The following is a 24,639-nucleotide window of genomic DNA, read 5'->3' as shown; positions in this document are numbered from 1 at the left end:
CCTGGCCTGCAGAGCCCCCCACACTTGTGCTGCTGTACAAGAGGGTGGCCAATATCCAACTGCTGGGACAGAAGGACCGGGGGCGGGAGGGGAGGAAGAACTGGGAAATGCATCCGAATCTGAAGGGTTAAACCCAAAAGCTCTCTACATGTTCCTCCCTCCATCTCTTTCCTTCCACAGCTGATTGCAGCGATACTGGGCCCATTCACACAGCTGGGAGGGGGCGCGTTTTTGTCTACTCCAAGAGTTATTTTTAAGAATGCAACAGCGTTAGGGAAGGGAACGTGCTTTGCTGGAGTATTTTAAGCTTTCTGGTTATAGGAACAGTAAACAATATAGGAGTTTCAGCTTATCAGGAGCTCATTTCCACCTATTATGTAGCAGCAACTAGGTCTATGGCCTGCATGGTCCTTTATCACCATCTCCAAGCCCATATTCCCTATGTGAGAGGCAGGCAGTTTATTAGGAAGATGTAAGGCTAGCCTGCATGCAGAGGGAAGTTAACAGCTGGACAATCCCAGCACCCTTTTCCTAGAGAAATTTTGCTTCGTTTCTAAGATCCCACATCTGCTTCAAGTAGTACAACATCAGGGACAGTCACTACTGTGCAAGGATGGAGGCTGTGCGACTCAGGGCTGTATAACGAGACTGCCCCGATGAATAAGGGCTGCAGAGAGATTGCTCAAGCACGCTACCATGGCTCTAGAGCACCAAAGGAGTTTATTTTTGGGTGGCCTATGCACTGGGCAAGTCAAACAAGAAAGAAAAGTCCAAAAGGTGAAGATCATATCATGAATGACATCAGCAACCAGCACAAGATCATTAATGCTCTGACTGTAACTCAGGGCACTCAATGGGATTAGGTCAGACTTCCTTCCCCTCTGTCCTGAGCGGGCAGAAAAGACCCTGGCACAGCCACGTAGCTCAGTCATGCAACCGGGATGTGAGAGCCAGCGAGGCTGCCATGCTACACTGGAACAGATCACCTAGAACAGCTGTTCCTAATCTTGGGGTTGTGACCCCCTTGGGGGTTGCAACCATAGGCACAGACTTATTTTTGCAGTGGGGAGCAGGGGGCAGTGCCAAAACATGGACATGTGGAAAGTTTTATGCATTTCAGGTGACAGCCCAAGGGGAACCAGGGCCCCACGTACTCAGCTCCTCTATTTGCAATGATAAAAAAAATGGGGTCCCAAAAGACACTTGACAGCATCAGCCAGTTATGATGAACACCCTTCCCATTTATAGACACGCAACTCTCATGCATGGCAGTTATTCGCCCACGCGTGGCAGCTGCAGCTTCGACACGAGGCACTTGTATGTTATAGGAAGGGGATGTAAAAATCACTCTGTTGATACTGGCTGGCTGGCATACATTTTACCTGATGGAGACATCCAATATGGATGCTTTTCTCTAAAAAATAAATAAAAGTTTTGCCTCAAGCTCTAGCAATAAAGCTAATGGACAAGGATGAGAACAAGAAACAAAAGGAACGCGAAACATGAAAGCAGGAATTTGATGCATCCTTCCTCATTGATCTCATCTACAGCATCTTGGGATGCAAAAAGCTCCCACTGTTTAAATAGGGTCACGCTGAGGAAGAGGTTGGGAAGCCCTGACGTAGAGCGAGGCAAGGATGCATCTCAGGAGTTTAAGTGGAGATTATAACAAACACCCATCTCAGATTTGTGAAAGCAGAAACCATCCTGTCTGGAGCCAGGGAGGAAAAAACAAAAACAACAAAAAAACACCCCAAACACTTAGACTACAGGTCATTTTGAATCCCTCCCAAGCCAATTTTTATAGGAACACTTGATTTTAAAAACCACACTGGTTCTGGCTTAACTTGCCTTGAGCAAAGCCCTTTAAACCTTCTTGCCAAGGGATGCCGGCTCCCAGAACCACGCAACTAGATACAAATTGGGACTTGGGGCAGGGGACAAGGAACCACTCTGTAAAGCACAAGGTATTTGGGTCACCATTTTATTTGACGAGATGCAAGTTGGAAGTCTGCCAAGAGAGAAATACAAAGGAAACAAAAATCCTGGAGAGCAACTCCAGTCTGCCACCCGCTCACAGCAGAGTCCGTGTACTTTGGTTATGCTGGGACAGGCATCTGCAGTGCTTTGGTTGGTCTCTGGAATGAACAAAAACCCCCCAAAAAACCAGTGACACGAACAAACAGAAAGAAGGATGTTGGGTCACATCCTTGTGGTTTCACAGCTTTGGGATACCAGGGACAGCTTACTGTAGCCTGAGCTTTAAGAACAGGAACAACAGGTTTGTTCTTCCCCCTCCATGGTGACATTTTGCTACAGCAGGAGAGGACCTGTGTGGAAGAGGAGCCATCCAATTCCTTCTTCCCCTGCCTCCAGAGGGTGAAATGACTTTAATGCTGTTGCAGTGCAGACCTCTCAGCTGTGAACACCTGTGCCTTGCTGCTCCACCCTATCCCACAGAGCCCCCACGCATGGAAAGGAGAGCTACCAGTCCTGGACTCGCATGATCCCCATCTTGAATGACAGAGTCCAAGGAACAAGCGTGGGGAGGAGTTCTTTGGCCACATTCATAACATTGGACATCCAAAAGGACCATCTCAACTCAATTCTAGCATTTATCCTTCCCCCAGCTTTGGATGCAGCCAAGTTCTTACAGTATTATGAGAGTCCGCACTCCAGAACGTGGGCCTTTCAGTTCTGGATGTGCAGCAAGTCTTCTAGAAGAGTTGGACATGGATAGGGTGGTTCATATTAGCCAGACAGCTGTAGATCCAGTGGCAGAGACTGTCATTTTTTTTTTTCCTTTCACTCAGACCAACAACAACGAAAATTAGACAAATCATAGAAGTTAGGAAGAACCCAGGGTAAAGCAGCAAGGCTACTATTGCTGATGTGTACAGGAGAAATGCATACATAGATACATGAACAGCACATTGCTTTACACACAAACAGTGAACAGCGCACATAGCTCAGCTCTGCCACCAGGCAGCTCAAGGGAGCCTGGGTTTTAGGACAGGCAGTATCCTCCATTACAGCAGTTTCTGACCCAAAGGCATCCCCCTGGGAACTACTCTGATCTCAAGGGGGACACAGTGTAGCAAGGCACTTAACAGGTTAAATAAGCTACTGAAGTCAGGCAATAGCATAGTGAGTAGCCAGTGCTAGGTTTTTTTTTTGGTTTTTGTTTTTTTTTTTAAAACTCTCTCCCTGAAGAGCATTTGGGCAAGGGGCTCTGAAGCCAGGGAAAGAGCTGGCTTCAGCTCAGGACCACCTGCTTCAATTAAAAGCCTATATGGAAGTGTTGCTTAAGGGGATTGCTAGGCCGAAGCCAGCACCTGGCAACACCCTGGAGGCAGGCAGATCCCAACAGGATTAGAAGGGGATTTCTTTCCTTGCCCTGGTCCAGATTCACTTTTCTCCACCACCGTTGTCGACTACTCTCACCTGAAGGCTATAACAGCCAAGACCTGCCAAGCTGGAAGCCACTGACTTGCCGTAACCCTTGATCAGCCCCCTGCTCCTCTCCCTGATAGTTGCTTTATGGATATCAATCCAGTTAGCTTCCCCTGAGAATCCAGTAGCAGTTCTATCCCATGGAAGAACAACTTAGTTTTCCATGCAAACCACCCATGATCCCAGCTGAGAAGGGATTTGGTTTGGTTTCCATGTTTATACAGTGTTAAAAAAAAAAATAGAAAAAAAAAAAAAAGTCACATAAACTGCCCTCCAGGGACAGCAGCTGGAAAAAAGTCCAAGTGTAGCTTGTTTGAAGCAACAGTTAACTCAAGGTCTTTTGTCCAGAGGACAGTCCTCTTCCCCACGGTCTTGTGTAGGTTTCAGCAGGACGATTCAGAAGGTTACTGCACTGGGACCTGTGGCCAGTTGGCTACCACATGCCATTGACCCCCCCCATGCTTGCTGTGGGCTCACAGGAGTCCATGGAGCAACATCTACAGCACCCTTACTTTATGCACAGACCCATGAGGAAACCAGGTTTCTGCCCATCAACCAAGAGAAGCCTCTCCAAGAAAGAGGACACAACCAGAAAGTCTGTGAGCCATCACAGCCTCCAGCGGGGCAGCCCAGAAGACATGAGCCTGATTGCAGATGCTCAGACATACTGTTTTTTAGAAGCGGAGCTACTGGGACGACTGGTCTGCTTCTCCTCCAGGGACTGGGCATTAGCAGCATAGCCGTTGGGCAAAGGTCTGCTACCATTGCGCAGGGCCAGGTTCTCCTCCGTGTTGAAGTTGGTCCAGTTCTGCTCACTGGACAGCTTATTGTAAGACTGGTAGGGAGGAGCCTGAGCCGTGCTCATGGGCAGATAGTGGTACTGCTTGGGCTGGTATGGGCCACCAGGCACCTCACACAGCTTTTCGTCCGGGAAGGACTCCTCACCCAGGCTGGCAGGGGACCGGGATGAGATCTTCTTTAAGCCGGTGAGCATGTTCTTGCAGCAGAGGTGGATGAGCTCCATGAGGTTGAGACCAAGAGAGATGAGACCCACCACCAGCATGAAGATAATGAAGATGGTCTTCTCAGTGGGCCGGGAGACAAAGCAGTCCACCCTGTGAGGGCAGGGGACTCTCTCGCACACGAAGACAGCTGGCATGGAGAAACCATACAGGTACCACTGACCCAAGAGGAAGCCAGCCTCAAAGATGCTCTTGCAAATCACGCTGGCGATATAGGAACACATGAGGGGCCCCCGGATCTTGATGTGTCCATCCTCTGCGACACAGATCTTGGAGATCTTTTTCTCTACCACTGCCAGGGCCTGCTCAACCTTCAGGTCCTTGATTGGCACAGCTCGCAGCTCGCTCTCTTTCTGCTTCAGCTTCTCATCCAGGCGGGAGAGGTAGATGACATGGCCCAGGTAGATTAAGGTGGGGGTGCTGACAAAGAGGAACTGGAGCACCCAGTAGCGGATGTGGGAGATGGGGAAGGCTTTGTCGTAGCAGACATTGGTGCAGCCTGGCTGCTTGGTGTTGCACAAGAAGTCTGACTGCTCATCTCCCCACACCGACTCCCCTGCCAGGCCCAGGATGAGGATCCGGAAGATGAACAGCACCGTCAGCCAGATCTTCCCAATCACTGTCGAGTGCTCCTGGACCTGGTCCAGCAGTTTCTCCAGGAAGCCCCAGTCTCCCATCTCTTAGGAGGTCTCGAGGGTCTGGCAGCAGAGAGACAACAAGAATCACATCAGCTTGGTTGTTTGGCTCCTGCCAAACAGAGGAGACGTGGGGTCTCCTCCCACACCTCACTAGTCCACTCCCTGGGGCCAGCATCCCTGTGACTGAATGGGTGACACACCCTAGACAGGTCACCCCAGCAAGGCATAGGTGCTTTGCCAGTCTGGCATACAGGTTTGGTATTCAAGAGCAGCTTCACTTTGTGGTCTAAGCTTTCTAGCATCAGGGAACTTCGTCTTTCAGCTTACACTGGGAGCCTACATCACTGCAGGAAGGCGGCGTGGGGGAAACACAAGGGGTGTTCCAGGGAGCACAGGATATGCTGGTCCCAGTTGAAGCCAGTACACACTTCATGCGGAGCTGGTTGGACTGTTCTAGCCACCTTAGTGGCATGGAAAGGGAGTGCATCTTTGCTAGGTGCCTTGTGGGTCTGTGGCTGAGACCCCCAAAGCAGCAGTTCTTAACCTTTTTTGTACCAGGACCCATTTGTAAACATCGATGGCCAGTCTTGACCCACTGCCTTTCACTCCTGACCTGCTGCCCCCCGCCCTCAGGTCCCAACCTCCCCATGTGGGAGGATGCATGTGGGGCATGGGCCCCCCCACCCCCAAGCAGCTTCTTGCAAGCTACAACTTTGACAGCCTGCAAGGGAAAAGAAACCCTTTCCTACTTCTGTCTCTTTTAAAGGAGAATGCATTTTTAAAATTCATTGAAGACCCTTTCATGTATTCTTGCAACCCACAGGTTGAGAAACGCTGCTCTCAAGCATGGTCTCTGCTCAAACCCAGCTGCTACAGCAAGGTGTTAGCCAGGCTCCCCAGCTTCTCGTTCAGGAGGAGCTAGGACACCCTCCCCAAAGAGCCTGCTTTCCAAATAAGATTGGGCAGCAAGGAGTCCCTTATGCTGCCAGAGTCCATTTCAAGAGACATCGCTGGGTCTGCAAGCAGCAGTTTCCTCCTGTCCATCAGGGAGCAAAGCAGGGAGCTCATTGCTTTCGGTTAAGGAAGCAGAGCGCGGGGCAGCCCTCAGGCTTCTCACAAGGAGCCAGCATGGCCCCTTAGCGCTGCCCAGCGTGGAGACTCAGCCAAAACCCTGCAGCTCTCACCCACTCTTTACAACAGCTTTGGGGAAAGAGGCAGAGCAGAGAAGCCACTGAAGCAAGTCAGGGACTCTAGTCACCCTGGCAGAGCTGAATTGTGCAGCAGGGGACACCCCCAAAACTATTCCCAGGCTCAAGGCCTCCCATCAGGGCCACATCCCCAGAGAAACAGCAGCCACCACCTGGAGGGGGGCAGGAACAAGCCAGCCCCTCCCCAGCTCGTACAACTTATCCTGCCTATTGGGGTGGGAGCCCTCATCCCTGGGGCCACATTCTCTCTCATGGGGCAGGGGCAAGACCCCCACCCCAGTTCCCCCTTACCACCAACAAGCAGAAGCTGTGGGCACAACTCCCTCATTTCCCACAGGAAGGGAACAGAGGATAGCTACTCGGCTCCTGGCTCAGCCTGGGCACCCCCATTGCTCCTAGAGAGGAGGCATTACATCCCCAGCACAGCAGCAGCTGACTGGGGACAGTCCCAAGCCCCCCACTCACCTCCCAAGAGCACGTGCAATCCCAGTTACAAGGCTCTCCTACCCCCAGCTGCCAGTCAACCCCAGGCCCAGGAAGGGACACAGGTAGGAAGCTCCTTTGTAATTATTCCCCCTTCAATTAACCAATTAAGGGCTCCACTGACTTTTTAAAAGTGAAATTAAAGGCCAGGAGAAGTGGGATCTGGGTCTTAAGCAGAAGGGAGATAGCAGATGGGTTGAAGTGAGGCTGGAAGGTGCATGCCATGAAGCAGGAAGCCAAGCTCCAGTGCATTATCCCTTCCCTGTATCATCCCACAGCCCCTTTTGTGACTTGCCCCCCCCCAGCCACTCAGGGGCACAAAGCCTGCAGGTCCCATGTCACTGGCTTGGTTGGAAAATAGACCCAGCAGCATGCCAACAGCTGGCATTTACTCACCTGCACCAGGCACAGCTGCGTAGCCAAGTCCCTGCTCCTGGGAGTGGGGCACCCTGCCTGCCCCACCTGGTGCTACCTGTGGCTGCAAGTGAGGGAAGCCAGTGCTGCCCACCCGAATCCCTGGGACGCTTCTAGGGAAAACTTGGCTATGGAGAGTCACTTCCCAGGAGGGGAGGAGCTGCAGGAAGCAGGGGTGGGAAGAGGGGCTGGTAAAGCAAAGAGTCCAGCTGCAGAGCCTGGCTTTAAAGGGCCAGCTGTTGGGACAGGTGTTTGGGGGGGGGGGAAGTGGTGACTTCATTCTTTTCCTGCCTGCTGGTGCATCATGAAGTCACTGGAATAGGGGGAAAGAGCATTTTTAGGGGCAGGGGGTACAATGGCCTTGCTGGGCTCACTTCGCTCTTAAAGGGACTCGCAGACAGAGCCAGGGCCTTGTGGAAATAGGAAATGGAGGAAAACAAGCCAGACGAGACTGAAATAATAATTCTCGGTCCGGGTCAGGAGGCCCTCGGAGCCAAAACCAACATGGGCAGGGCTGTGGGGAGCATCCCATGCCAGGGCAATGCATGGAAACAATGAGGGGCTGAGAAGCTGGCAGCAGTGAGGCTTGCAGGGGGTAGGCTGGTGCCCTGGGGTAGGCTGGTCAGTACTTCTGTCTTCCCCTGAAGCTGGCTGTTGTGCTGTCCTGGTAGCTGGCCTGGTTATTTCCTGGGAGTTGCAGAAGTCCAGCAAACTCCCTTGGTAAACCCTGGCTGTGAGCCTCAGGGCAGGTACGTCTCCACTTGCCTGTCTCCTTTTCCTCCTAGCTAAGGCCGAATCCTTCAAAACAGGGGGGTACTCAGTGCTCACTGGAATCAAGCGATGGGAAATCAAACGGGAGGGAGGAGTCTGCAGACTCTGGAGGACCTTTGAGCTCTTCTGGGGCTTGGTGCTGGTGCATGGCTTGGCCTGTGCATCTGAGTTAGCAGGCAGCTCCACGCCTGGGTCTGAGACCCAGCAAGGGTTCAAGCTGCTGCAAGGGGCCTGGCCCAACTCCCACGTGGCATCTGAGTGAGCACAGTGCAGAACCAACCCAATAGGGGAGGTGTGGGGTGGCGGGGGCTGTCTCCCAAGGGCGAATAGCTTTGGGGGTGGGAAACTAGTCCGCCGGCTGAAGTAGAAGGCAGCGGGTTGTTGGCTGTTTAGCAAAGGAGCAGGGAGGAGGTTGCTGGTGGTGGACCAGGCAACGAGAGAGGGCTGAGGGTGGGGTTTCGAGGGGAGCACAGAGCTGGGTTTAAAGGCGCTGAGCCTTGTCCCCACTCGGTGCTTGAATGTTGTCTGCGGGGTTAATTCAACCCTGTTTAAAATGCCCCCAGGTCTATTTCTGGCGCAGGTCGGGCTGTTCTTTGCTGTGCGCAGACTCTCCCTTTGACACGCCCGGGGCTCTGCCCAGCAGCCGATACCCAGCGCCGGACAGGGGGAGCTGAGCCCATAGTCCCTCTCTCTCCTGCTGTACAACCCCTGCACTGCAGGGCCGGACCCTGCAGCTCTCCCCCTTCCTGCACGGCCCTGGCAGCTGTTGGAGAGCAATGCCGCCCCTCGGACACGGCAGGAACCGTCTGTCCTGCAGGCCCTGAGGGAAGCTGTGGTTCCCCTGAAGGGGAAGGCAAAGCTCTCCAGCCCGGTGCTGCTTTTCCCCGGCCTGGAGCTGTACTGGGCAGTGTGGCTTCCTCTGTTTTCTGCGCAGCCTGGCAACGAAGGCCGACGTCCACAGACCTTTCTACCGGGCTTTAGCAGATGAAAAGGATTCCCCCACCAACATCCAGCATCCCTTCCCCGCTCTGCCCTCCCTCCAACGGAGGGGATGTACTAGGCCACCGTTCTCCTTCCCCGAGTGCCTGAGTTTAAGCTTCTGACTTCCTATTCAGGCTATTGAGAGCTTGTCTGTGCAGGGAAGTTGTTTGCTAGTGCAGGGAAGTTGTTTGCTAGTGCATGTGAACTCCACGTGTGGCCCCAGTGAGCCCATCACTCTTTGCAAGGGGAGCAGCTGCAGTGTACTCTGTGCGTGCACCAGCAGGTCAGTGCAAAGCAGCCAGCGCACATTGCCTCTCACACCGCTTCCCGAGCCATGACTTCCCTGGCCAGCCAAGCCTGCAGCAAAGAAATTCTGTTTTGCTAGGTAGTGGCACTGGCGAGCTCTGGGCCTGGCTGATCTTTGGCCTCCGGGGTGGAAGCAGGCATCCAGGTCCCTGTTTCCCTGCAGCACTTGGGGAATTCCTGCTTGGGCCGATGGGTTGAGTTTAGGGAGGGAAGGCAGTGAATTATTAGCCCTGTCTCCATCTGCTGGACCTGGATAACCTCAGAAGTGGACACAAAGTGGGGGAACCTGTTTTGTTTCATGACATCTATCAAGGTCCCAATTATTATGGATTGGGACCTTGATAGATCCGCAATTCAAAAAGGATGTGGAGAAGCTTGAGGGAGTCCAGAGAAGAGCCATGCGCATGATCAGAGGTCAGGAAAACAGACCCTACAATGACAAGCTGAGAGCCATGGGGGTCCTTAGCCTGGAAAAGCGCAGGCTCGGGGGTGATCTGATGGCCACCCATAAGTTTATCAGGAGTGACCACCAGGATCTGGGGGAACGTTTGTTCACCAGAGCGCCCCAAGGGATGACGAGGTCGAATGGTCACAAACTCCTGCAAGACCGTTTCAGGCTGGATATAAGGAAGAATTTCTTTACTGTCCGAGCCCCCAAGGTCTGGAACAGCCTGCCATCGGAGGTGGTTCAAGCACGTACACTGAACACCTTCAAGAGCAAATTGGATGCTTATCTTGCTGGGATCCTATGACCCCAGCTGACTGCCTGCCCTTCGGGCGGGGGGCTGGACTCGATGATCTCCCGAGGTCCCTTCCAGCACTAATGTCTATGAAATCTATGAAATTATCCTGTGAGCTTGTCCAGGGGGGGAGCGCACCAACCAAGTGGCCGGACAGAGCAAGGAAAGGAGCCCATGTCTCCTGGTGTCCAGGCAAGACCCTCAGCCCTGTTTCATTCCTGAGCTGTCTGTCTGTCTGCTCCCCAGACTCCCTGGTACAACCTGGGGCGAGTCACTTCGGATGCGAGTCTCCCAAGTGCCTCTGTTCCAGGGGCAATCGGGACTCATAGTAGAGACGATATCTTTTATTAGACCAACAGGATTTTTGCAAAAAAAATTATTTACTTTTTGCAAAAAGCTTGCTGGTCTAATAAAAGATATCATCTCTACTATGAGTCCTGATTGCCTTTTTCCTCTAGACCAATACAGCTACAACCCGTGGGTCACTCAACAGTTTCCCCCAGTATCACTCAGCCTCAGTTTCCCCATCTGCACCGTGCGGATCCTGGCAGTGTTGGGCCTCCCTGGGGAACAGTGAAGAGGAACTTGCTGGAGATGGTGAGGTGCCCAAGGAAGGGTCCCAGCCTCCCCCTCCATCCTGTCTTGGGAGCTTGGTGGGAGCAGAAAGCTCCCGAATCAAACTGGGGCAGGGATCTGTGGTGTTCCCTGTGGTGACGTTCACCAGCTTGGGCACTGGGTGGCACTACAGGGATGCAGGAGTCTCCGCAAAGCTTCCTCCTCTGAAGACCTGCCTCAGTGAGGAGCTCTTTTAAATATGGAGCAGTTTCTGTCTCTCATAAATAAACCCCTTAGTCAGTTAAAGGGACGCAGTAATCTAATGCAAAGAGATTAATTAAATATACAGGGGCCATAGCACGCCATCACATTTTAAGCAGAACTCCCTCGTTGGAACAGCCATGGAGGCTCTGTGCAGCTGTATGGAAGGGTTATTGTGGATATTGTTAAAGGGACAGCAATCCCTGCCTGTGAGTTAGGCACCCAGAGATTGAAGGGTCAAAAAACGTGACCAGTTCAGGCCGGATTGCATCTCTCTCGCTGTTTATAAATGGTGTCTCCAAAGCCTGCTGCTGGCATGAGATGCAATTGTGCAGGTCACCATGAGCATCAGAACCAGGCTTTCAACCTCCAGGCTCTGATTCAGCAAAGTAATGAAGCAAGTGCTTCATTTTATGAATGTGTTGAAAGTCCAGTGGCTTTACTGGAAGTTGTGCCAAGCCAGGGCTGAGAGTGTCAGAAAGATCCCCTGGATGTTATCTGGGTGATGTGCAGGTTTCTAGCTGAGTGGTGGATGGCTGTACATCCAGTCACTGGTAGTCGTGTTGCACGAGGCTGGCTAGGCTATGTTATCTCCATCCAGAGCTCTTCCATGTCAGCCAGGAATGTATGGGCCGTAGAGCCTATGTGCATTCACTGAGCTAGCTTGCTGGCCCAGCATGGTGAAGGATTTCAAATCCACCCAAGGTGATGCCAAAGCAGTCCATATCCAGGACAGGGATTGCTCTGAAACGGCCGCTAGTGACATCTGCTCCTAAAAAAAGTGTGTGAATGACAGGGAAGAGTAGAACAAGACACTTCACAGCTATCATTATAGCTGTTGTGGATCAGCTATTATTTAACTAATAAGCTATTATTTAACGCCCAGTAATGACATTCCTGGCAGGGCACGGTGCTGCACAAACAGTAAGGAAGGGCCCAGCTGGAATCGCATCCAGTTTCCTGACTCTGCCTTCATCGTCCTACCTTTTCCCTTGCTCTGATTCATAGCCACTGGCTGGGTCCATTCTCTTCCCCCTTCCTGGTCCAGCAGGCTGGTTTCTCAGCTGTTGCCAATCGGCTGAATGCAAAGCTGTTACCTGTGAAGGAGGCTGGTTGAGGTCTGCTGAGGGTTGGGTCCCCCCTTCAAAGCTGTGACTCCTGATTCGTGCTTGTGTAGGTAATGTGTGGGATCGTGCTCACTGCATCGGTTGCTGCTGGGGAACAAGCCTAGAGTGGCCACTCGTATGCAACCTGGTTCCTGGAGCCTGATTCTCATGTCAGGCCCTTGCTCTGCTATGTTGCCCTGCCTTTTCTTCCTGGGTGTCGGGTGCTTTGGCAGTAGGTATTCTCTTTGCAAAGGCCCTCTGCATTTCTGATCTGCTGCATGCAGTGTGGGAACATGTTACCGTCTGAGAAAACCCCCTCCCTGTCATGGGATCCACTTCAATGGACCCTTCCCCAGGTCCAAACATCACTGTTTCTCAGCATGGCTGTTTGCAGCACAGAGCAAGCCAAGGCAGAGCCGATCCTGATGATCCTTGCTAATGGGGCTGGCCCCTGCTTCCCATGACGCAGGGCTGGGAGTCAGGAACCAGCCTCCTTAGTAGCACGGCTGGGATTGCAAAGCCGGCCTTAAGTTTTCAGGGGTGCTAGATTCTCCCAAAGGCGAGGGAGGACAGATTTGCAGAGGTCAACATGGGGGACTTATATGCAGATGTGAGGGTTCAGATTTCTTTCCCTTGTTGTCTCAGGGCCTGGCCCGAAGCCCTTTGAGGTGAAGGGGGCTTTTTCCATCAGCTTCAAAGCACTTACAGGTGCCTCTGGGTAGGTAGGGGTTTCTGTACTGCAGTGACATCTGGAAGCCACCTACTTCGTGTGCTGCTGAATGTGCTGTGGGCGTCTCATTGAGAGCTATGGGATGCATCAATCTTGGGAGCTGGGGGGGTGGTGCCCCAAAAAGGTTAATGGAGCTGCTCAGTGAGCTCAGGAGTGGGCACGGCACAACTGGAGCGTGGGCAGGACCTGTGCGAGGAGCCTGGGGTGGTTAAGAACAGATTAAATGGCAATCACTCGTATTTATTGTAATATTTATCAAGGGGCAGTGAATAATTGATGCCAATCCTGCGCTGATTTCCTGGGGGAACATGCAGCTATGCTGAGTGGAAGTTTAATGATGCACGGCAGGTCCGAGGACTGCGAAGGGGACAGCAAATGTGGAACCGAGCATGGCCGAGCCCCCTGCCGAGCGCCACGGCTCAGCCTGGTCCTGCCCGGTGCCCCTAGCATTGCTAGGGTCCGGATCTGAGCACGCAGCCAAACTTGGGGCTGGGGCTCCCTTCTGCTGTAGCTGTGTGTCCAGCTCTTCACCCCATCTAGTCACCCAAGTCACCCTTCCCTCTATGTCCTTCTCCATTTCATCCCCACCAAGGGGCCAAATGGTGCTTTTCCTCCACCACAGCAGCGCCGCCTCCATCCCCTCCGGCTCAACATCTTTCCACCACTGTAACCTTCCTTTCCCTGCATGACCTCCGCTGAACGGGGACTTCCCCAAGCAGGGATGGGACGGCACAGTATTTTCTGGTGGCTGTCTTCATCTCTAATGTTTCATCCCTGAAGTGCTGCGTGTGGCAGAAACGATATCCAAACCAACGTCCGTGAGCTGTTGGGAGCAGTGGCTGCGTGAGGGGCACTGGACGAGGACTCCCCCCGTGACCCGCTGTGTGGAAAGGCATTTAGTCTCTCTAAGCCTCTGTTTCTCTTTCTTCCTCTTGCCCATTTAGACTTGAACGTCTCTGGGGCATGGCCTGTCCCACCCTGAGGTGGGTGTACTGTGCCTAACACAATAAGTCTCTAAATGTAACAGCAGGCCCGTTGTACTCGGGATGGGATACACGGGGTCTGTGACACCAGGCAAGGAGCCCACCCCAACACTGCCATCCTTCTCCCTGGTTACTCACCACCCCACGTACTGCTCAGGAAAGCTGAGACCTGTGCATGTACAAACGATGCAGTGTTTATTTGGCCCTTCATTACACAGTTGAGTACACAAGGGAAATGCCTGGCAGCCAGGCACATATCCCCAGCACAGCAGGGAGCTGGACACGTGGCCATCCTGGGAAATCCACAACGCGGTGGTCAAGGGGCTCGCGGTGAGTCTCATCTCGTCTGGTGGGAGCGAGAAGCGCCAGCGTGCAGAACAGCTGGCTTGGGTTTGGTGATCCCGCTGTTCTGGCTTGACGCCTGCTTCTCCCCACCCACCTGTGCCGGGACTGAATCGAGGTGTGGTGAGTCCTCACCCTCTCCCTCCGCTCTTCATTTGTCCACACCGTGGGGTCTCTGGTTCCCCTGGGATGGCTTGTGGGTTGTTTTGCAGGGCTAAGGAGGCAGCTTTGCCCTTTGCATGCATGACCCCAGATCTGCTTGCCTATACAGCAAACACAGGTCTGGGCCACCGATTTTGCAGTCTCTGCGCTGAAGGTTTTTTTTTATCTTTACTGAAGCGCATCTGCTCAGTACTTTATTTTAGTCAGGAGCAACTCAGAAAAAACACTTTAAAAAACCCTTACTCTTCAGAGCTTGTGGGCTCGTTGCATCCCAGTCTGCTGTAAAACAACCCGAGATGGGGAATGTACTGCCAGCCGTGACCGATTCCTAGCCATCTCCCAGGGGCAGGTCCGCTCGAAGGGTGAGCTGATGGACACCTGTTTCCAGACATGCCTTTGACCCCTTGGAGCTTCTGTTCAGATTCCCCCAGCCGTCAGCAAGGGGAGAACTCATTTCATTTTGTCTCGGATGTGCACGGGGCCAGCGAGAAGCAAGCACAGGCCAAAGCTTGAACTTTAAGAGACAACAGAGCCTTAAAAAGAAAACTGTCAGGCCAGGACCTCAACGGCTGGGGAATGACAGAGCTGGGATTTTGGTTTGTAGTTGTCCAGTGTGACAGGGCTGTATCACTGCTTTTGGGCTCTCTGTTGCTTGGACAATATGCAGAAGTCTTTCCCTTGTGGCACCGCATGTCTCTGACCAGGCAGGCTATGAAGGAGAAGCTGGGCCATGGGGCACTGCTGCTTTCTCCACCAATAAATAGTACATTAAAAGCAAGGTTAGGCTAAGCCCTCATAATGAATACATTGACTAGGCAGAGCTTATTGCCTTCCCTGCATCTCAGAGGTGGCAGGGGATGGGCCTGGCATCTTTGCTCTCCAGCGTGGGGGCTTTTAGAGGGAGCTGGAAGCTCCTGCAAACCATTCAAAAGAGTAACGGGGCACACTGAGATCACATCCTCCCTGTGGCTTGCTACCTGGGCATCTCTTGGACTCCATCTATGATAAAATGGTGGTTCAGGGGCAAGGCTTGGATCCTTTTACTTCTTCAGTACCAAAATAAGGCCCCTTCCGTCCACTCCCTACTTCATTAACCATTCATCAAAACTGCTGAGCCTGTGCTTATCTCCCTCTTGTGTGACGCAGCGGGGCTTTGAGGAGTGATGGCTGCAAACCTATCGGCGACTGTGGAGAACATGAGACAGATGTTAACAGCAGCCACTTTACATTGGTGACCTACCCAAGACTGAAAGGCATGTCCTCCCCTCATCTCTGGCATGTGTGAGCATTTTGAAGAGGAGAAGCTTCTACCTCAGCTGTCCTAATAGCTTGTAAAGAAAGAGAAGCAGAGACCCTTGGATTCACATGGCCCTCACCCAGCTGCCTGGGAACACCCGTGCCACGTATGGAAAGAGGACCCCACACCGCGAGGGCCTTATCTCCACGAAAGGGCAGCAGCATGCCACTTGTGAAGCATCTTCATGGAAGAAGCTCAGTCGACAACACGAAACAAAGCGGGTTCCTGCCCCCTGGCCCGAGACTCGCCTCCTCTCCTTTACCTTTCTGTAGCTGTTGAGGTCCCAGTGAAATAGTCTGGTAATTCTGGCAGCTGTCTTGTCTCGGTAATGTCAGGGAAGTTTCCCTCTGTTTCCACCCCGATGCTGTGTCAGATCACGGTCAGGTTGGGAGCAGAGGCCCTGAGGGCATCCAAGGGCTTGTTCTTGACTTGGCTGTCCTGCTGCTCCAGCTTGATGTGACACCGGCAGGTGGAAGCTTTACTGTAGGTGACCGAGGGCTTGCTGGAAGTCTTCCCCCACTTGCGCGTGTGGCGGACCACCCTCTTGAAGATGAGGTAGAAGATCTCGCAGACCGTGAGGACGATGCAGATGGAGGAAGCCCCGACCATGAAGTAGGTGAAGACCTTTTTCTCCGTGGGCCGTGCAATGTAGCAGTCCACGATGTTGGGGCAGGGGTCTACGTTGCTGCACTTGACCAGGCGCGGCAGGTCAAAGCTGTCCCACATCCAGTGGAGCAGGTAGAGGAAGGTGATCTCGATGGTCAGCTTGAAGAAGAGGCTCAGTATGTAGGTCCACCACAGCCCGCCATGCTTCTTGCCTGTGTTGCTGTAGAGCTTGGGGCAGCCTTCCCCATTCTTCTCCCGGTTCTTCCTCTCCCGGTCTTCCCGATAGGCCACATGCATGATGACCAGCAAAGAGGGGCAGGTGACAAAGATGAGCTGCAGGGCCCAGAGGCGGATGTGGGAGATGGGGAAGTAGTGGTCGTAGCAGACGTTGGTGCAGCCGGGCTGCTTGGTGTTGCAGTCAAAGTCCTTCTGCTCATCCCCCCACACACGCTCTGCAGCCACCACGTAGACCAGCACCCGGAAGACGAAGACTATGGAGAGCCAGATGCGCCCAAAGGCCGTGGAGTACTTGTTCACCCCACTTAGCAGGGCTTGAAGTGTCTTCCAGTCCATGGTGGCGGCTGCTGGGGGAGGCCAGATTCACCTGAGCCAAGGGAAAACAAAGAGAGAAGGTGAAGGGACTGCAAGGGGAAAGATCAGAAGTCACCATCCTCAGATGGGGTAAATCAGTGGAGAACTAGGAGTATCAATGGGCCGGGGGCACCCGCTGGAGGAAACCGGCACCGTTCTGCCGACATCCATGGATTCACTGCAGCCAGGATCTGTCCTAGGGAGTTTTGCTCAGTACCTCTGTTTGGGAACAACTCGCCTTTGGCTGCCTTGAGCCTCACACCAGGCTTCCCCCTTGCACTAGAGTAAGCACTCAGCAGGGCATCCTTTTAAGAAGGGGAGTGCAACTTCAACCCCTTTGGAGCAAGGAGTTTCCACCAACGGGGAAAAGGCAAAAGCTGTGGAGAGCAGCAACCCACCCCTGTGCAGAAACCCAGCCCCCAACCCTAACCCAGCTCGGGTCCTCCGCAACCCCTCAGGGCAGCATGCTGGCGGAGAGGGATTGTCACGGGGGTGCTGTCTTGCTCTCCGGAGATGGGAGAATTGCTCCACTGGGAACAGGGCTTCTCCCTTTCTCTGGTGTGGCTCAGGGGGCTCAGCAAGCTGAGGACTAGTAGCTTAAAATCTCAGGACCTGGGACCTGCCCTGCTCTCTGTAAACCGGCCCATGTGCTCCAGCGGGGGATCTGAGCAGGGATGGGTGGGTCCCCATCGCTGCCTCGGGTACAGAGCAAGTGTCTGGCATGGGGCGGTGTCTGTGCGGCTTATGAGTGTTCCCACCAGGCTTTTGCAGATCCCAGTTCTTGTATTCCCAGGGGACTTTATGGGACTTATGGGATTTAAAGCATCCAGCTCTCGCTTCAGTAGGGCACAGATACCTCACCCCTTTGGAAATCTCATCTTTCCAAGCCCAGAGCTGGGCTATGACCCAGGCCCTCTGGGAGGGAAAGGTGACCCATCCCATGTGAGCGCTGGCTTAATCTGGGTCAGACGGCGGCACGACATTTATGCTGTGCTGTTTTCAATTGGCCCTCTGAGTCACGGCCGGTTTGCAGAGTGACTCAGTCTCTTCACTCGTTCCCTGGCTTTTGGGCTTATTAGTAAGGCAGGATGAAATGGGCAGACCAAAAGCCTCGGACAACAAGATGCTGACCTTTTACACACTTGGACCAGTCCAAATTGGGAACAACTGCACTGAGATCAGCTGGTCTAAGTCAGACAACTCAGGCTTTTACTCCTGAGTATTGTTGGGAGTGGGGTGTGGGAGTAGGGAGGGTTGAGAGCACTCAGCAGAAGGAAGACGCTCTTTGCACAAGCTGGGCGTGCACTAAGGCACGTCCAGTCCCACGCTAGCTATGTCCGTGGGGAGCGATCACTACAGAGTGGGTATGGGGGGGAGGAGAACACCTCTGAGCCCAGAGAGCCAAAGTTAGTGGAAGGTTTCGTTACCCCAAAATGGCCATAGGAAGAATGAAACCTTTGGTGTAAAAGCTCTGTTTCCTTCACCCTTGGATGGTTTTAGACAGTGATCAGAAGGTTTCAATTGGGCCCACAAGGGGACCAGCAGGGTGGATCTGGATGGCATGGGAAAGACATCATGATTTAATCCACAAATTCCAGGAAGCAAGTTGAAAGATGGGTTGGTTTGCCCTGACATTTTTGCACCGGAAATACCATTGTGGCACAGACCGAGACACCAGGGCCTGTGGGAGGTCCCCACCTCCTCCATCTCTTGCCCTAAGATTGTGAACGGATAGGGACCTCTGACCAGATGAAAGAAGCACAGTGCACCCTGTTCAGGGGACAAGCACCAGCGCATGAATGGGCAGCCCCATGCCATCCCTTCCAGAGCATGGACCCAACTCATCATAGCTTTCCTCCCAGCAGTTACCTCCGGGGGCCTTGGCTGAAGGCGATGAGGGGTATCCCTCTGCAAATAGGCTCTTAGTGATCTCGTTGGCCTTGCTTCCAAAATGCAAGAGCCTCATTCACTCCAAGTGCCTGCAAGCCTAAGCAGTTATTTAGGGCACTTCCTTTCATGTTACTAAGAAACCCTGGGCTGCCAGCGTTAGTCTAGGAGGGGAGATGCAACAAATAATTAGCCAATTAACATTTCCAGTTGAATCACTGCTTTAGTCGCTTGCTGCTGGAGTGCTGTAATTAGTTAGGAAACAGCTTCCTTTGCAGGAGGAGAGGCAGGGAGCAAGACTTGGACTCCTGGCCCCTGTCGCTATCTCGGCACCTACTGTGGTTGGCCTGGGGTGCTGCCAGTCTTCAGTGACGCCAGCCCCAATAGCTTTGTCTTCCCGTGGGACAGCACAGGGCCTCATCCAGACGTTGCCCAAGCCATGGCAGCGCCTGGTGGCTGTATGGGGACCGCAGCCGCTCCATAGTGCTAGCTTTCTAGCAGCTGCCTTGAGGCCTTCCCCCTTGAGCTATGTCTGCTGTTCCCTCCTGCCTCCTATGCCCCCCTCCACCTCCTTCTCACACTCTGGGCCTCCTCATCTCAGGCAGCTCCTTGCGCTGGGAACAAGCGCCTCCCATTTGTACCATTTAACTTGCTTCTAATTCAAGGCTTTCCTGCCCTGAGTTCTTGGCCAGCTCCATCTCTGCACTGCCCCGGTCCTGAAGGATTGCCCTGAAACATCAGACTAAGTCCATCTGCCTTCACCTCTCCGTACAGAGCCACCAAAGGGCTCAACACCAAGGTTCGCTCTACTCTGCGCGGACTTTAACGACCCCATGGCCCTGTTCCTAAGAGCAGGGAAGGGGCTGGGGTTTGCATCAGGCCCTTGGCCAAAATAACTCTTCTTCCGCTGCTGTGCACCATGTCGCCTGCTGCCCTCTCCCAGACTGGCTGTGTGCAATGCTGTGTGGATCAAGTTTGTGAACCGGTGAGAGGAGAATATAAAGGTTATCCTTCCTCTCAGGATCCTTGGCAGATAATGCACCGGCATGGCAAAAGGACCCTGGTCTAGTATGTTTTAGTATGGTCCTACTAGGTTTCTTTCCTTGCACCCAAAGATCTCCTGGGAACAGCCAGGCTTGTGGTGAAGCTCAAGCACCCTGTGGCATGAGCTCCCGAAGGAGATTTTGGCACCTGCTTGGTTGCAGCAGTGGAACAAGCCAAGCAGCACTCGCCCCGGAGAATCCAGCTCAGGTTTTACCCGTGTGCCAGGAGCGGACGCATTCTTAACCAGCCTCCTTAGTTTCAGATGGCTGATCACTGTGTAGCTAACAAGCTTGTTCATTACTTCAATAATGAGTCTCTGTATATTAAATTAAGCCTCTCTGTTGCCTGGGATGCACAAAACAGGAAGGTTGGTCCCGTCTTTGCCCTGACCTTACACTTTTGGCCTTTTGTGGGCTTGGATGAAATGAACTGGAAAAAGCATCGGGTGGGTGGCTTAATTTCCTTGGAGGTTTAATGCTCTTTCTTGCTTCACAGCTTGCCTTTACGCAGCACGGTTTAGTGGACCAAGCCCAAGCCTGGATTCTGCTCTCTCTTCTGCTGCTGGGTGACTTTGTGTAACTCCCTTCATGGCCCCATGCCTCAGTTGACCCATCTGCAAAATGGGGCTAATGACACTGTCCCCCTTTGCAACAAGCTTTATCATCTCCTGAGGCAAAGGAGAAGGCCTCGAAGCTGGGGATTATCAGCTGTGCAACAGACCTAGAGCAGCATTTAAAGACTTCATTCTCTTTGTGTTTATAGCTTCATAGTTGTTAGGGTTGGGAGGGACCTCAACAGATCATCGAGTCCAACCCCCTGGCTGGGCAGGAGAGAGTGCTGGGGCCAGAGGACCCCAGCCAGATGCCTATCCAGCCTTCTCTTAAAGACCCCCAAGGTAGGGGAGAGCACCACCTCCCTTGGAAGCCCGGCCCAAGTTTTGGGCGCTTTTACCGTGAAGTTTTTCCTGATATCTAGCCTAAATCTGTTCTCTGTCAGTTTGTGACTATTTAGACCAGTTGCAGGTCTATACAGGCCAGCCTACTGCAACAGTATTCCTTGCTCACAGCAGCTGAAGCCAGAGCAGAATTTGAACCTTCTCCAAATTGTAAAATAAAAGCAATGATATTAAAACAGGCCCTTATTCCTCACTGGTTCATACTTGCTGTCTATGCCTTTCGAGCAGATGCTCCCAGGGGCCTGTTTTTTCAGCAGCAGGTGCTTGGCAGGACCTTTAACCATCTCTCCAAATCAGTAGCCCCTTTGGAAAATGTCGTCTTGCACCATTAAGCCAGAGCCATTTGCTTCCCTGAAAAAAGCAAACAGCAGCTCCTATGACCACCACCCAGCAGGAGTCCACATAGCTCCAGGAATTTGCCTCATCAAGGCAATTATCAGTTCAGTCTCGACTGCAGAATTTTTATGGCGGATGGTGATGTGAGAGACAGCAAGAAGATGGCTGGCTTTCTAAATCCCAAGTTGATTTCATGTGATGGTAAGTTAACAAAATCATCTCTGCAGTTGTAAATGTGTCTCTTTTGATATAGGAGTCTGCAAGAAAGACTAAGAGGGAATACCCATGTTGTTAACTTTTATGGAGTCACTCGTGTTGAATAAAATTTGCTCCTGTGTGTATGGCAAGCAAAAAGCCAACAGGATACTTCTTTGTGCTTAAAAAGGGTCACAGAATAGTAGAAACATAGGGCTGGAAGGGACTGCAAGAGGTTACATCTCCAAGGCCAATCATTCCTATCTGAACCATCCCGTAAAGGTGCAGTATTGCCAACTCTCATGATTTTTAATGTAGTTCTTAAAGTCTACACTTTGGGAATGTGAAAAATCTATCTATCTATCAGAAAGAGCTACATTTTTCACATTCCCGAAGTGTAGACTTTAAGAATAACACCAAAAAATCATGAGAGTCGGCAATACTGCAAGTGCTAACATATTCCTAAAACTACACCAACCACCCTGTCACTTAACTACAAGGACTGTAGCCCAAAGACACCAAGAACACCCTACCCTGTCACAGGACAAGCAGGGAGATGAGGGCATTGCCAATGTCCTGCCACTGCCAGGATTATTGAATACACTTGAGAGATCCAAGGAAGAGGGCAATGTCCCATGCCGCTATGGAGGAAGGCAACCCCTGCCTCCCCAAGTCTGTACCAATGTGACCATGAGTAGTGGGGCAAGATCCTCTAACCAGTTACCTCTGGGATGAGTCCCAGCAGGAGTATTCACACATCCCAGCCAAAATCTCCAGCCTTGGCTACCAACACACAATGTTTTTGAGGAAGCTGAAAAAACTGAAAAACAGGGGGGGAGGGGGGAATTCCTTCCTGGGCCCAGGTGGCAACCAGTAAATCCCAGAAGCGTGGGATGTAAGTGGCCTTTCCCTGGCTCTCTGGACAGAGGCAAATTTCAATTGTTGAAAATAACTGGACAAATGACACCAGTGAGGACCTTGCCAAGGGTATGGGATGACACTTGAAGTTCTCCGAAGAGCTCTTTGGAATGAGTAAGGGGGAGGAAGCAGCACTGTGGTGGAAAGGCCAAATTTTGCCTTTCTTTGCTCAAAACATGCGATGATTTATGGGCTGAAATAGCTCACATGTGTTAACACCAGGGCTGTACTTTCTGAGCAAATGCCACAACATGTGAACATTTCATTTGAACACAGAACTTCTTTTGAAGTCTGCGCAACTTGCAAATGTTCAGAACATTTCTGGGTAAGACTGGCCCTTTTACAAATTCACATGCTAGCATGAAACTGCTGCTCTCTCATTGCCAAAACTATCGGGGAAAAAGTGATAATTGCTACCTTTTGCAGACAGCGTTCATCAGGCCCACAATGGCCGACCACCCTGGTTCCAAGTGGTGTCCGGAGATCGGGGCCAGTTCAGCTCTGTTGACTCCCGCTCAGTGGGTGTTTGCACTAGTCATGCAGAAAGAATGTACCCATGGCAATGAAACACACTGTGAGATGGTATAAGGCTTTCCTGGACTGGACAAGCAGGTTATGGAAGTTTCCAGGTGCACTTTACAGAGGATACAAACACCCTGATGAAAGGCCTGTTTGAAGGACTCCCATTGGCTTCAGACCAGACCCAAGAAGAAGTTGAAGCTGGTGCAAAGGAAGCTGCAGTGAATGCAGGAGCTGCTGGAAAAGCATAAAGGTTGACTCCCAGATCCTTTGGAAATACACAGCCTCCACCTTTGGTTCAGTGGGTAAAGTACTCCAGGTGTTTGCAAGTGTGGCCTATGGACTGAACATGATGAATCAGTGCAATGAGATACCTTGGGATGCCTGCAGGCCCAGGAAGGCCCCAAACTGTAACTACTGTTATCTTGCCAAGGGAATGCCACGTGTGCCAGCGGCTTGGCTACAGCCCGGTTTCACCAGGCTGGGGTGTGTCTGCTCTGTACACAGCAATGAGTGTAAAGAAACTGCACAGAGAAGGTTAGATTCCCAACACCCCTAGTTATGAATTTTGGACACACACACAGGAGTGATTGCATATATGCACTGTTCTTCTATTAGGTTGGGGTGACTTCTGCAAAGGAAGGCAGGGAGGGCCAGCAGTGGGGCCCCAAACTATTTAAAGGGATGCCACCCAGTTTCTATATCTTGCATGTGGGGATGGGACTTTATTCAGGTTGTCTTGGGTTTAGCCTGTTTCAGGGACATGGCCATGGCCAGTGCACAGTGGCCCCTTGCCATAAGCATGTAACTTGAGTCACAAGCCCTGTATTCACAGGGTGGGAAGTCCAGCCTTGTTGGGGCTGCTGGGGCATTATATGGAATTAAATGGTGTTCAGAGCAAGCGAGGGCCTTCCAAAGGCAAAGCTGGGCCAGTTTGGGGAGCATCTGTATGTGCCTGGGGCAGAAATCATGGGTCTCTGGGCTGCAATGGAGCCAACCAGAAGTGGAACAGACCTCCTAGCTCCCCAGGCTACTTCTCCTTCCCGCACAGAGATGCACAAAACCCCCACTCCCCGATCCAATGCCTACAGGAGCCAGTGGAAAGATCCTAGTGGACTTTTGTCCTGGATCCTCACCACTTTTCATCATTCTGTCTCCTAAAAACATTTCCACAAGACTTGCTCATGCTCCTGTCTCCTCTGATCCCCAATTGCAGTGACCAGCAGCTGGGAGAGGGAAAGTCAAATGCAGCGCACATGTATGAGTCTGGCATGGAATAGTGCAGGGACAAGGAAACAGCCTAATTTGCCCTTTTACTTTCCCCCAAGCCCTGCGTTCTCTTCTGTCCTCAAATCCAGCTGCCTGCTTGATCAAAGGGTCTTAAAGCAAAAAAACAAAAAAACAAAACAGGAAATAAATGTGGAGCCACTTCTCAAACGTGTCTAAGTATTGCTTCAAAAAAGAAGGGGAAATAGCCTCCTTCTCCTTTACTGTTTGAACGCAGCTTGAAAAATATTACAGAGTTGGAAACCAGAACATAACGACACTAAGCACCAGAAAGTGCTCATCTTGCCCAGCGAAAGCTTTTTATCAAGGGCTATATCATACCTTTACTGCAGGGACAAGCATATCAGCCTATCTCTGTCTAACTCCGGTGTTAACCCTAACTGTTTCCTCTTGCCATTCTTCAGTACAACGTTTCTAGCAATACACCCAGCCTGGCATCCCCTCCTCAAGACTGTAGTGAAGCCAAAGGTACACGGCACTTACCTGCACAGGTTTTTGTTTCTCCTGCTAGTCCCAGCTTCAGCAAAACTAAGCAAATCCCCAGGTCAGCCCTGCTGAAAGATTATGCCATTAAAATGCCTCCTGTGCAGACAGGAGGCAGAGAGAGAGAAAAGGAGCATGAGGTTTTCAGTTCATCTCTATGCAACAAACTCCTTTATTTTCTGGGCAGTGCTGAGGGTGGGGCCCAGGAGGAGTTGAGCAAGGGGAAGATTAGCCCTCTGGGGATGGCGAGTCTGTGTGCGAAGCTAGAGGGAGCCGAACTTTTACTGGGCTGTATCTGCGGCTGGGACAGACGCAGAGAGGCTGTTTGCACCTAGCAAAACCCGGCCGATGCTGCAACCTCCAGAC

General features: G+C 52.1%; 2 protein-coding genes across 3 annotated transcripts; both read right to left on the bottom strand.

The window, feature by feature from the left end:
* Positions 1 to 1,960: 1,960 nt before the first annotated feature.
* Positions 1,961 to 7,334, bottom strand: GJA4 (gap junction protein alpha 4). Its single transcript, XM_090056854.1, has 2 exons — positions 7,201 to 7,334; positions 1,961 to 5,173 (listed from the first exon to the last, which is right to left on the bottom strand). The coding sequence occupies exon 2, from the start codon at positions 5,150 to 5,152 to the stop codon at positions 4,112 to 4,114; it is 1,041 nt and encodes a 346-aa protein (XP_089912980.1). The 5' UTR covers positions 5,153 to 5,173; positions 7,201 to 7,334; the 3' UTR covers positions 1,961 to 4,111.
* A 4,035-nt stretch (positions 7,335 to 11,369) lies between these two features.
* On the bottom strand, positions 11,370 to 24,421 carry LOC149859430 (gap junction beta-3 protein-like). 2 transcript variants are annotated; one of them, XM_090056855.1, is made up of 2 exons: positions 24,274 to 24,421; positions 11,370 to 16,662 (listed from the first exon to the last, which is right to left on the bottom strand). In XM_090056855.1, exon 2 carries the CDS (start codon positions 16,629 to 16,631, stop codon positions 15,822 to 15,824), a length of 810 nt encoding a protein of 269 aa, XP_089912981.1. In that variant the 5' UTR covers positions 16,632 to 16,662; positions 24,274 to 24,421; the 3' UTR covers positions 11,370 to 15,821. The 2 variants fall into 2 exon arrangements, with proteins under 2 accessions (XP_089912981.1, XP_089912982.1); XM_090056856.1 differs by lacking the exon at positions 24,274 to 24,421 and adding an exon at positions 22,402 to 22,637.
* Between the last annotated feature and the right edge of the window lie 218 nt (positions 24,422 to 24,639).

The sequence above is a fragment of the Crocodylus siamensis genome, chromosome 7 (genome assembly GCF_052110815.1).
Source record: "Crocodylus siamensis isolate JL-2025a chromosome 7, ASM5211081v1, whole genome shotgun sequence".
Taxonomy (NCBI): Eukaryota; Metazoa; Chordata; order Crocodylia; family Crocodylidae; genus Crocodylus; species Crocodylus siamensis.
The sequence above is the reverse complement of the archived record's forward strand: the minus strand, read 5'-3'. Positions and strand labels throughout refer to the sequence as shown.